Source organism: Corythoichthys intestinalis, chromosome 9 (genome assembly GCF_030265065.1).
Source record: "Corythoichthys intestinalis isolate RoL2023-P3 chromosome 9, ASM3026506v1, whole genome shotgun sequence".
Lineage (NCBI taxonomy): Eukaryota > Metazoa > Chordata > Actinopteri > Syngnathiformes > Syngnathidae > Corythoichthys > Corythoichthys intestinalis.
In genome coordinates this window covers 27,028,720-27,042,674 of record NC_080403.1, presented here as the reverse complement: position 1 = coordinate 27,042,674, position 13,955 = coordinate 27,028,720, and the positions used below count along the sequence as shown (strand labels likewise).

The following is a 13,955-nucleotide window of genomic DNA, read 5'->3' as shown; positions in this document are numbered from 1 at the left end:
CCGACAGTCTATTCCCTCCCGATGCAGTTATCTCTACCTTCCCTCCCGATGTAGTTATCTCCACCTTGCAATGATTGCAAGTCGTTTTGTTGTAATTTTTCCTCGTGAAGTGAAGACACACTTTCGATCGTTTGAATCTACGTGCTGTCATTGTTATGTTTACGGCTGCAATGCTCGTGCTAAACCATCATAACCTTTCATTTTCACCCTCTTTCCTGGTGAAGTGTAGCCAAACTTTGGAGCGGGTGGTTCTTGGTGCCATGCTAGTTTGATGTGTTTGGACAACAAGACAGTCACGACGCAATATGCGTCTTCAGGACTCGTTAAAGGGATCGTTAAGGCTATTTCATTATGATGTCGAGGCCTCGAAACACTCGGAACCGGTTCCGAATTGGAATTGGATTTCGATTCCCATCCCTAATGATTGCACAAATTATAAACTTCTGCAATCCACATTGGCTTGTTCATTCTGGTGTGAAAACTGAGACCACCTGGGGGCAGTATAGGATAGAAGCACAGGTATACTACTGAGGCTTCTCAGTGCAGCAGTAATAATAGTCGTTCTTTGTAGAAGATAAAGAATAATTTTAGATAAATAAAAACACCCACACATAAATTCTAATTTCAAATTAATTCTACTTTAAGACACCAATCTCATGCAGATTTTTAACCGATTGTGGATTACTCTGCAGCATACCCCGGCATAAGAAGAGGTTCATGCTATAACATTTCCAGTCGAGTGGAATTTGACCTTTTAACTTTTTAATATCCAAATATTTAACAGACATCCCAAGTCTCAAGTCTCCCTGATATTGATAGTGGTTCCCTGATGCCCGGGAGTAGGCCAAAATATCCCGGCTTTTACGACTATGCGAGGGACTGTTTGTTTTTGTTTGTTTGTTTGCTTGTTTTTGAAAAATGCAAGTGAAAGAGTGCAGGAAAAATAATAACTCGACACGCTTTGACGTTTAGTCAGTAAAATTAGCCAATAAGCTTTCAGAGTGGGTGGGCTTCGATTTACTCACCTCAGATCCAGTGTTGTTAATAATGGCGTTCGAGTATAACGGCATTACTAACGGCGTTTTTTTTTTTTCAATAGTGAGTAATCTAATTAATTAACGTTCTCATCTTGGCAACGCCGTTACCGTTACTGACAATGTAAAGGCGTGCGTTACTACGAGTTACTACGTTGGTTGAGTGACGCGAAAAAAGTAAGAGACACGGACTCACAGAGACAAGAGAGCAGAGCAGGAGTGGGGAGGAGGGAAGGAACTTATGACGCCGTTGCAAACGCGATGCTAGGTGGCTCCAGTAATACCTGACAGTAGCTGATAGCCTACAAAATACACCCAAATTATGCTATGGTACGATGCTTGATATCACGTGTATATAGAACTAGATGCGAAATGACAGACACGGCGGCGTTAGTGTATGTGTAGAGACCTAGATGCAAAATGATAGACTTGCCGGCTTAGTAAACAGCCGCCATCTTAAAGCAGTAGACTTCTCAGGAAGGCTCCTTTGTCGAGAACCTTCCTAGCGAACCTAAGTAACTTTTCATCTAAAATACTCCTAAATCTGCAGAATCTTGACTTGAATCTATCTTTAAATGATGAAACAGTTTTAAAACTTTCACGTCAAAATTAGACAGAAGGGAACTAAGGCAAACACGGGAGCAATTTTAACAACCTTTAACGATGATTCAGAATATTAAATGACTTCCATTAAATGACTTTTGTTTTTGTTTTTTTGCATGAAAAAAACATGAAATGTAACACCAATTACTTTTCCAAGTAACTAATTACTCTTACATTCAGGTAACTGAGTTACTAACTCAATTACTTGTTGAGAGACGTAATATGTAACTGTAATTAATTACCTTTTTAAAGTAAGATTGACAACACTGCTCAGAGCAGACCGCGAGATGGCAGTAGGCGAATCATCCAGTAAGAAACGAAAATACAAAATTCCCTTTAAAGCAGAATATACTAAAGTAATGTATATCTCTGTCTAGTTAAGATGAAGACTGATGACAGGCACACTGTGTGACTTGAGTCATTGTAAGAGACATGTTGAGGTAAGTTTAAGACGCCATCCCCTACATTTTATTTCTGTAAAATGTAGGCTAAATTAATTATAAATTTACCTTTAATAAATTATTATTTTATTCATTTTTTTTAATCATGTGTTAAATTATTATTATTACAGTGATCCCTCATTTTTTGCCGTTAATGTGAACCAGAACCCCCCGCGATACATGAAAAAACGCGAATTAGCGCCCACCCCCCAAAAAATATATTTTTTTGTGCGTCTGTTCAATGTATTTTTTCAGGTTTAGCATTGGAAAGAGATACATATGAGGTCTTTTTTTTTTTACTTTCCCCCCCTTATAATATATATTAGGGCCGTCAAACAATTAAAATTTTTAATCGAGTTAATTACAGCTTAAAAATTAATTAATCGTAATTAATCACATTTCAAACCATCTATAAAATATACCATATTTTTCTGTTAATTATTGTTGGAATGGAAAAATAAGACAAGATGGATATATACATTCAACATACGGTACATTAGTACTGTATTTGTTTATTACAACAACAAATCAACAAGATGGCATTAACATTATTAACATTCTGTTAAAGCGATCCATGGACAGAAAGACTTGTAGTTCTTAAAAGATAAATGTTAGTACAAGTTATGGAAATTTTATATTAAAACCCCTCTTACTGTTTTCGTTTTAATAAAATTTGTAAAATTTTCAATCAAAAAATAAACCAATAGCCCGCCATTGTTGATGTCAATAATTACACAATGCTCATGGGTGCTTAAGCCCATAAAATCAGTCGCACCCAAGCGCCAGTAGAGGGCGACAAAACTCCAAAAAACACAAGTAACAAGTGGACATTGCACTTTGCTGTCATTTTAATCTGTTTGAGCGGGGCATGTGTGTTAATTGCATCAAATATTTTAACGTGATTAATAAAAAAAAAAAAATAAATAAATAAATATAATAATTAAATATAAATAATTACCGCCCGTTAATGCGATAATTTTGACAGCCCTAATATATGTATATTAGGGCATGCTCCTGTCCCACTGAATTATTTTTAAACAAGAATAACAGAAAAATGATTGTCTTTATTAAATGCTTCATTGAGCGAGTCCACTCAAATCCGCTCACGCTGCTCACTTATACACAATGAGTTGCCACAGCAAATGTTTAATAAGATATACGATGATTGACACATGCGGGGCCTTGAAGTTTCGGCTTCCAAGCTTCACTGGCAAGATCAAACCTTAACGCCTGTCAATCATCGTTAACTTTAACAAGCAACTCCAGTGCACTGCCTGACCAAGAAAAGCAGCAGGAGGGAGAGAGAGAGATCAGATCGGGACAGCTCTATAAAATACTGCATGTGTTTATTTATTTTTAATTTTGAAAAAATCAGCGACGGACTCAGCTTGAAGTAGTGAGGGATCGTTGTATTAATTTATTAAAACTAAAATTTGGTGAAATTAAGTGGCCTTAAGTGTGTATGTATGGGGAAGAGTGTTTGTGGGTTGGTTGTTGGGATGGGTGGATGGGTTTGATAGGGTCAATAAACATCTCCCTGAAATGATTTTTTTGAAACTTGGGATGTCTGGTTTAATGTTCAAGTACGTTTGGCATTTGCATTAGATATTAAGAGATGGTCTGCCACAAAAAGCTGAAGTGCATTTAAAAGTTCACCCTGAAATTTTACCCAGAAGCTGAGCACCACATAGGTCCAATTCTGAGTAAGGAAATTGAGGAAGCAATTACCCATGTAGAAAGAGAAGAGGCCAGGAAAAGTCATGTGAGGATGTTAGTGTTGGTGCTCGGTGTAGTAGCACACTGTAGAAGAAGCTGCGCTACCTGCGAGAGAATAAGAAGAAAGATGAAGTAGAAGAGGCAGATGGTTTGCCATTGAATGCGTGAAACCCGAGAGGATTGAATACAGGTGGCGTCCCGAGAATGAATTCGCAAACGTCGACAGTCATCGTCATCGTTATAGAAACGAAGGGGGGTGGATTTACGGAAGCGGCGTGGTGTGCCGCTTCTCATAAAAAGGCTCATTTAGAAAGCACGAGCAGCCCACCTGCTTGCACAAATGAACACAATCTCGCAATAATGGATGAATTTCAATTACTGAATGGTGGGAAAATTAGTCCCTATTTTACAATGATCGTTTAACGGTGCAAACAGAATTCAAATTTAAACACCTTGCTCAAATAGAGGCCTCACTTTTCCCATCAGTGACTTATCAGTTCACACACATTGTCAAGAATAATTGCTGAGTCCAATTTAGCTCTGTTGCTAACAAAAAAAACAGCATCTACAAAATGGCTAATGTGTAAAAAAAATTTAAATAATCTGATTAAAAAATAATCACAAAATGTAATAATAACACACACGCTTTCAGCCACAACAAACAAAAAATCTGTACCCTGATAACAATGAATATTCCACATAATTAAAAATTAATGTGTGAATTGAAAATGCATAATGTATAATTGTTTAAAAATATGTATTTTTAAAATTATCGAAATAAAAAAAAAACATGAAATCATCATAACAGTTTAAATATTTCTGAATATGCATTTTATATTTCTTAATTAAAAATATAGTTGAAAAATTATAGTATTAGTAGTAGTTATTATAGTTGAAAACAAGATATACACATTATAACAACAAGGAACATCATCGATGTGTATTCAGTAGAAAACTTAAAAACAAATAATATAATAATAATAAATGAAGTGTTACAAGCCTTTCTACAAGCACTTACTACCATCTTGAGTCAAGCCAGCGCCGGGTCGCAGCAGCAGTGCCACTTTGCTTCCTCCCGCTTGGATCAGCTCAATGGCACGCGTGTGAGAAATCCCGCGGGCCGGCTCGCCGTTGATTTCCACGATCTCGTCTCCAACCTGAAACACACGTGCCACGTGTCAGCCATTTACAGCACTCGCATATTTAACAAGCTTGTTAGCGGAACAAATAGAATTTTTATTCCAAGGTCCAAGTCCGAGCTCGTGAACCCGCCTGGATTTGAGAACAACTCATAGCACATACACATGGCCTGAGGAAGTCTCTATTAATGGAGAGATGACATAGTAAGCATGTCGATCCGTCATCTCCTAATCACATTTGACGTTCCCGCATGTGCCCACAGAGCACACATGATGGATTCCCCGCAAGGAGGTTCTTTTCCTCTCTCTTGCTTGTAACAATATGATAATTACCTCCCAGCATGATGATTCCATTAGCTTATGAAGCGCTTTGACAGGGGATCAACATATGGAACTAACAGGGGTCTGATTGTGGCTTTATGCACCAAAGAAGGACACAATGTGTAGACAAAATACATAAAATGACTTCTGTTGACTTCCTGCATACCATGTGGGGATGCTCGAAACACAGTGGAAATTCTGCAACCTCCTGCGTAACACACTCCAACTGGCGGTTCTCCAAATCTGATTCATTAGTTGGATCCATGCCGCCTACTGTGATAAGAGCAATTGTTTCCCCCCCTCATTTGTTGGCCTTTTTCATAAAAGAAAATTTTCCAAATTGGATTTTGTGTGACAACACTGAATAATGTCTTGTTGAACTGAGTTGAAATACCAACACGAAAGTACTACAAGACCTCATACAATACCCCAACACAACTGTACTCAAAGTAAGGCTGCCACAATTAATCGAAAATAACTATTTAAATAATCAATTCATTGTTGGTTACCAGAAAATTTCTTTGAGCCTCTTAACAGCATCACCCTTGATGAAAACAAACCCAAAAAATCAAAACCAACAAAACAAAAAAATCTAGTTTTCGGTCTGAAAGCTGTTTTTTAACTAATTTTAAGTGCGGGATCCAAACTGACCTGTTTTTAAATACTGAAGGCTTGTCAAAGTCATGTTGTTATTGTTGTTGTTGGTGGTGTATACACCATTATTTTGTCCTTTTCTTCCATATATTAATGAATTGAATACAATGAAATTTGGTAGGTATATTCTAGGCACGAATATGTAATAATCCCCGGAGCCCGATTTTTGTTTTTTGTCTAATGCTCTTTAATTAGATTATTTATTCAATATTTTATGATTAATCATCTCTCTATCACACAGGTGTCAAACCGGTCCTCAAAGGGCCGCAGTGGGTTTCACAGCTTACCAACTGTACACACAGTATGTTGTTACTACATGGAAACAACTAGCCATATCCTTTGTGAAAACATAAGTGTTAAATTTGCCAGCAACCAGTTAAGAGTGTACAGTGCCTCCTATACCCCTAGTTTATCCTCGTGAGGATAAGCAGCATGGAAAACGAATGTATAATGTTAAAGCTGTAGTGTGAACTAATTTCTTCACATGCCAAATAGGGTCACAAGTAAAGTAATTATACATTGTCCACCAAATAAAGCATGAAAAACTAATTTATATGTTGTATATTTGACAAAATAATCGCGTTTCCGAAGTTCGAGCCTGAAAGGGGACGAACCCGGAAGTGATACGTCACACCGGGAACAGCGTTGGCAGCTCCATACATACGGCCGCCAAACAAAGCCCTTCAAACAATGATTCAAACAGCGATATAAGCGATAGACCGAGCGCAAGGGAGGAGATCCAAGTTTTTGAAGAGTTGGAGGAAGAAGAGGAGCTTGGAATTTTATGTTGGATCTAACATGTATTAGCCAGACGCTAATCAGAATGCAAACAATGTACCTAGACTACCTGACATGGAATGGATACAAGACCCATCGAGATTACAACATTGTTAAGATATAGGCTGTTATTATTTTTATGATTTGAAGATGCAGGCATTTGCACATAATGTTATGTTTTTGTCTATCTGATGACATTGTTAAAAAAAATAATAATCAGACTTCATGTTCATTTTGGCAGATCCGGCAGCTCTCGTGCATATAAAATAATAATATAAAAACGCTGGGGGGAAAGAAGGAGATGAGTCTTCGATGGCTTTCTCCACTTTATTGTGGCAACAATAAGAAAACAAAATAATAGCGGACTGCCGCCACATTCGACCGCGAAGTTTTGCTTCTCGCCGATCTCCTCCTCGCCTCCCACTCCAGCGTCTCTTAAACGGATTGTGCATAGTGTCTTGTTATGAGCTTTTTGTTTACAAATGTATCGAACACACGACGCGCTGACAACCTTGTCTCTTTATTAACACATGGAGCAGTTCTGATGGAAAAGTTAGAACACAGCTCGGCACAGCTCTCGGCAGGAATTGGCGTCTAATGGTGTGAGGAAATGTCGTTTTTTCACACAAGCGAACAGATTACGAAGCACCACTTCAGTGTTGTCCCGAGACTACATTTCCCATGATTCACTGCGTGACCTGCGCCCTCGCCGATTCGCTGCGAGATTGACTCAATGGCTACGCTAAACCAACACGCTATTTTTCAGCTGTCACCTGTCAGCGGCTCTCATAGCTTATACTGTTCAATTCCACAACAGTAGGCAGCTATGCTTTGACAAAGTCATCAGTCATCTATCCAAAAATCACACTTAGTTTTTGGCAAATCCTTGATCATAAGCAGACCGGTTAAGGAAGCAGGCATCTTCGAAGTTTGCAGCAGAGAACACTACTCGATGATGGCGTGAAATTCATTCGCTTCGTGCGAACGAAAGATGTCCATTTACGTGCCCTGCTATCCTTTGGCCACTCATACAACTTTTCGTTTGAGCGAGAACAAAACATCGCCACACACCGCTGTGGCATCTTACCGAGAAGCAATGCAACAAACAATACTGTTCTATGGTGGACTTCCCTCGCACGTCTAGGTGTGACGTAATTTCGAAGATTTCCGAAGATTGCCGAAGAAAAGCATTTTCGTTGTCAAGGGCGTTGCTATGGGTTAAACAAAGAATCTGGAAGGGTTGCGTTAAAAAAAATAATGAAAATATGCTTATAATTGTTTAGCCATTGATATTATTCAAAAACACAGTCATTCAAAGTTCCCCTTTAAATAAACATATCAGTCATGCCAGTTTGTTTCATATTTCATTGTATGGCAATATTTGAAATTATTTTGTAAAGCAGGCATAGATGATAAGCCTAGTGTTTGTCTTTTGCCTTTTTTAAGAAAAAAGATTCTTAAGTTCAAAATCGTTAAGTTATACAGAAAAACAAATTTGGATTTTGAACTAAAATATTAGTCAACAACAGCTGAAACAATAAACAATGTGTTTCCCCTAGTGCTATCTTTATATTTGCATACATCTGCATTTGTTTTGGAGAATAATAATATAGTTCCATAGTATTCACCATTTTTCTCAGTGCAGCTTTTTTGTTCCAAAGTCAGTGTTGGGCACGTTACTTTAAAAAAGTAATTTGTTACATTACTCACTACTTCTTCCAAAAAGTAAGTTAGTAACTGAATTACTCTATAGTAAAAGTAACTAGTTACCAGGGAAAGTAACTATTTCCGTTACTTTAAAAAGAACTTGTTGTATGTCAAAGAATTTGAAATTTTCTGAGCAGTATTCGAGTCAGTGGAATAGAGAAGAACAGACAGGTAGTTAACTTGTTAGGTGCTTCAGCAGATTTGAATTGCTTACCACAGATGTCGACAAAAGCTTTGCCCCGGGACATAAATTGCAGGTTCTTTCCTTTAATTTCGACAAACTTGAAATAGTGTCTATATCTCCACCTCTTAAAGGACAATTTTTCTTCTGAATGCTCTGCCATCCCGACCCTGTGCATCTGTTTTGCGTGTGTGTGTTTGCCGCACGAGCTGTTCCAGTTTGCTTGTGAAATCACTGGCTCTGATTGGCTTACTACGACACATGACTCTAACCCTCAGCCAATCACAATCACTTCCATCGCATCTCTCGAGGGGCTGCATTTAGGTAGGCTCGTTTCCTGACAAATCACGTCACCTTCAAAGCGTCTGCCGTCCTCAAGATGGAAGCAGAATTATTGCTGGCTGACAGTAGGAGATGGGAACGAGGCTAGCATCAGGAAAGCATTGTCTAATTGAATGAGCAGGGACAAACAGCTTGGAGTCAGAAGTACGTGCGCTATTCTCGAACCTGAACGCACCCCAAATCTTGGATGACAAATCAACAGAGCAGAGAGTCGACTCGACACGGCTGGTAGTTTCTTCAATTTATTCAGAGTAAGTAACGCACTGCTTTTGACCGTCAGTAACGGTAACGGCGTTGTAACGGCGGAAAAAGTAATTAGTTAGATTACCCCGTTACTGAAAAAATAACGCCGTTACGTAACGGCGTTATTTATAACGGCGTTACTCCCAACACTGTCCAAAGTACATTTAAATCTATACAATGTTAAGCCTGTGTAATATAACGATGTTGTTTATACATGAGCCGATTAGTCGACCAATATACAAAATAAGTTTGGTTCTTTTATGACTTAGTTATGGGTTGACAGAAAAAGTGATCAAATCTGCTGGGTCAAAAATATACATACATGGATCTGAAAAAGCGAATCATTGACTTGAACAAGTCAGGAAAGTCACTTGGAGCCATTTCAAAGCAGCTGTAGGTCCCAAGAGCAACAGTGCAAACAATTGTTTGTAAGTATAAAGTGCATGGCACTGTTTTGTCACTGCCATGATCAGGAAGAAAATGCAAGCTATCACCTGCTGCTGAGAGAAATTGGTCAGGAGGGTGAAGATTCAACCGAGAATCACCAAAAAGCAGATCTGCCAAGAATTAGAAGCTGCTGGAACACAGGTGTCAGTGTCAACAGTCAAGCGTATTTTGCATCTCCATGGACTGAGAGGCTGCCGTGCAAGAAGAAAGCCCTTGCTCCAAAAGCGGCACCTTAAGGCTCGACTGAAGTTTGCTGCTGATCACATGGACAAAGATAAGACCTTCTGGAGGAAAGTTCTGTGGTCAGACGAAACAAAAATCGAGCTGTTTGGCCACAATGCCCAGCAATATGTTTGGAGGACAAAAGGTGAGTCCTTTAACCCCAAGTACACCATGCCTACCGTCAAGCACAGTGGTGGTAGTATTATGCTATAGGGCTGTTTTGCTACCAATGGAACTGGTGCTTTACAGAGAGTAAATGGGATTATGAAGGAGGAGGACTACCTTCAAATTATTCAAGATAACCTAACGTCATCAGCCCGAAGATTGGGTCTTGGGCGCAGTTGGGTGTTCCAGCAGGACAATGACCCCAAACACACATCAAAAGTGGTAATGGAATGTCTAAATCAGGCTAGAATTAAGGTTTTCGAATGGCCTTCCCAAAGTCCTGACTTAAACCCCATTGAGAACTTGTGGCCAATGCTGAAGAAACAAGTTTTAACTGAACTGCACCAATTCTGTCAAGAGGAGTGGTCAAAGATTCAACCAGAAGCTTGCCAGAAGCTTGTGGATGGCTACCAAAAGCGCCTAATTAAAGTGAAAATGGCCAAGGGACACGTTACCAAATACTAGCGCTGCTGTATGTATATTTTTGACCCAGCAGATTTGATCACTTTTTTCTGTTCACTCATGATAAAGTCATAAAAGAACCAAACTTCATGAATGTTTTTTTGTGACAAAGAAGTATCTGTTCCAATCACTCTATCAGAGAAAAATCTGAGTTGTAGAAATAACTGGAAACTCAAGAGAGCCATGACATTATGTTCTTCACAAGTGTATGTAAACTTTTGACCACAACTGTAAGTAATAAGTTTATAATTTGTTATTTTTCAATCATTTATTGTTCATTTAATTTTTGCACCGTGAATGCAAATGGTATGCGAACATAACAAATCCCAAGCATCTTAGTTTGGGGACATCTAACGGTCAATAAGCAAAACTACAGTGCTTAGCTGTTACCAGTCTTTGAACAAAGGCAAAAGGCCTCTACATTCACTTTGAAGGCAACAAGCATATTGGCCAAAAGCCAATGTCGTTTATATCCCATATACACGATAATATGTAATGTATGTAGTATATAATATGGAAACCAGCAATCATCATCGTACTCTAGAGTTAGTTATGGTGTGCCGCAAGGATCGGTCCTCAGGCCCATCTTGTTTACGCTGTACATGCTTCCTCTAGGTAATATCATCAGAAAACATAGCATTAACTTTCATTGTTACGCTGACGACACACAACTGTATTCATCAATTAAACCTGAGCAGGTCAGGCAAGTAGAAAAACTAAGTGCCTGCGTCCGCGATATAAATACCTAGATGAGCACTAACTATCTTCTACTTAACCCTGAAAAGACAGAAGTCCTTATAATAGGCCCGAAAAGTGTGTGAGACTCTTTAGCTGCCCAGATAGTCACTCTGGACAATGTAAGTATAGCCTCCAGCACCACAGTTAAAAACCTAGGAGTTTTATTCGACCCTGACTTATCGTTTAAAGCACATATTAAACAAACCTGTAGAACGGCTTTCTTTCACCTGCGCAACATCGCCAAAATTAGAAATATTTTATCTAAAAGCGATGCAGAAAAATTCACGCGTTCGTTACATCGAGATTGGATTACTGTAACTCCCTACTTGCAGCTTGTCCTAAAAGCTCTCTAAAAGGTCTTCAGCTAGTCCAAAACGCAGCAGCAAGACTTTTAACAGGAACCAATAGAAGAGAGCACATCACCCCTGTGCTCCAGGCACTTCTCTGGCTTCCAGTCGAGTTTAGAATTAAATTTAAAATACTCCTTCTTACATTTAAGACCATTAATGGGTTGGGGCCATCTTATCTCACCGATGCTCTGGTTCCATACCGCCCCAACAGAACACTCCGATCTCAGAATGCAGGTCTACTGGTAGTTCCCAGGGTTTATAAAAGTACTGTCGGAGCTAGAGCCTTTAGCCACCAAGCCCGTTTTATGGAATCAGCTTCCAGCTAGTATTAAAGAAGCCGAGACAGTCTGCACATTTAAGATTAGATTAAAAACGTTCCTATTCGACAAAGCTTATGGTTAGGCTAGTTGAAGTCGGAGTAGACTCACAGTTTAGTCCAAGCTGCACTAGAAGCTATAATGCTGGGGGAAGTACAGCCGCTGAGTTCTATCTTCTTTTCTTACTCTACCTACCACTTGTCTTACTTTATTTATATTTTCCAATGTTAATATCTAGTTGTCTAGTCTCTTCATAACTAGTCACCCGGTGTCCCCTTTCCCCCCTCCCCTCTGGGGAGGGGCTATTTTTCAGCTGCAGCCTCCTGACTGTCCGGACCCCTGGCTGGATAGACGTCCTCGCTGCTACCCCCGTCTCATCTGACTAGAGGGACCTCTTCTTGCTCCTTTACTCCACTGTATTTTTACGGACTATAACTTCGCTTGCTAATTCCCATTAGCAGTTCTGGGGTTCCTGTCTATCCGTCCTGGGAGTGGATCTCTCCTGACTGTGGTACTCCCCAAGGTTTCTCATTTTTCTCCCAATTGACTCTGGAGTTTTTGGAGTTTTTCCTTGCCGGCATGGAGGGTCTTAAGGATAGGGGATACCCAGGACTTGAACTGTATCTATTCATCTTTGTTGCTTCATTTCTAATTGTGTATCATATTGCCTCTGTAAAGCCCTTTGAGACTTCTGTTGTGATTGAGGGCTATACAAATAAAATTGAATTGAAATTGAATTGAATATCGCACAACTCTAATAAATTTTTTTTAAAGTTTATTAAACAGTCAAGTTTACATAATTTTTAATGCCTCGAATATTTTGTTTTAATGCCTTTTAAGGCCTGAATTTTGACAAAACCAATTTAAAGCAACACTTTCCTGAATTTTGACAAAATCAATTTAAAGCAACACTTTGTAACTTTTGAGTTTGGTCGATTTTAGCGACGCCGGTGGACAAAAGCGGAAGTGTTTTGCCTTAAGACTGCCTTTCCCATGAGGACCAGCGCTGCGTTTTCCATGAGAACCAGCTCACACCTGAACAATGTCATAAAATCATCAATGAATCAAAAATCAATCTCCCGATCGCCTGCAGATGGATTAACCATGCTTCCAGCGGATGTGTGACGGATGAATAGTAATAAGTTAATGAATCCAGTTGTGGCTAAACAACAGCATATAACTGTTAGCAACCATATGGCTTAGTGTGGCTAACCCTCCACCCCACCCAAATTCGTCAGCGCTGACGAGTTCTGTTGCAGGAGGGTAGCGGGGCTGTTATGCCAGTGAATGAAAGCCAGGCCAATGTTTATTCTGTTTATCCTGGTAGCCTCTCTTTTTTCCCTCCTCAGACAAAACTTTTTGTCTCTTTTGTTGCTCTTCCATCTTTGCAGCATTTGCGCAAAAACGTTCGCATCGACTTCCATCTTTATAATGGGGAAAGGGGGGAAGTGACGTATGCCGTAAAGCAGTCAGCATATTTATAGTTTTTTTTGTGTGGCAAGGTTCCGATCACCCTCCTCAAAATTAATTAGTGCCGGTGAAAGCGGGACAGCTCCCCTCAAGATGTAAAAGAGGTGTCATTCAACTAATTGTCAGTCGACATATTATCACAAATGTTATGAAAATATTTTATAAAGGTTGAAAAGTTACCCAGTGTTGCTTTTAGGAGTGGGAACGTCTTGGTGCCTCACGATACTTGCGATACAAAAACTCACGGTAACGATGAGCTGACGGTATGGCGATAAAACGATTATCGATACATTGGTCAGGAAATTATTCTAGGATATTCTACAAACAACTAATGAACAGAGAAACAAGCTTCTGCTGTGAATTGGAATGAGTTTATCACTAGTAGACGTTCAATCCATTTGAAGTGGGAGGGATGGCAGCGAATGAACGAATGTTCACCCTCGCAGTTCAAATGGATTGGACGTCTATTGCCGTCAGTGACAGCCAATGCCAGGCAATGAGGTAATTTTGGGCCAGTTGATTTCCAGTTACTTCCTGTTGATTTTGGGATTTTTTATGAGTTACAGAACAGGAAGTGACCTGGTAATCACCCAAATGAATAGGCAGGGACTCAAACTCAACAGGAAA

At 39.4% G+C, this 13,955-nt stretch overlaps 1 protein-coding gene across 2 annotated transcripts in view; it reads right to left on the bottom strand.

Moving 5' to 3' along the window:
• Positions 1–13,955, bottom strand: part of LOC130922186 (membrane-associated guanylate kinase, WW and PDZ domain-containing protein 3) — a 271,915-nt gene that overhangs the window by 5,250 nt on the left and 252,710 nt on the right. Inside the window, exons 20-21 of one of the 2 annotated variants that reach the window (XM_057846776.1) lie at positions 4,812–4,950; positions 3,806–3,898 (exon numbers count right to left, since the gene is read on the bottom strand). In XM_057846776.1, coding sequence (XP_057702759.1) covers positions 3,849–3,898; positions 4,812–4,950 — 189 coding nt within the window. In that variant the 3' untranslated portion in view covers positions 3,806–3,848. The remainder of the gene's footprint in view (positions 1–3,805; positions 3,899–4,811; positions 4,951–13,955) is intronic. The other variant, XM_057846775.1, reaches the window with a different exon arrangement.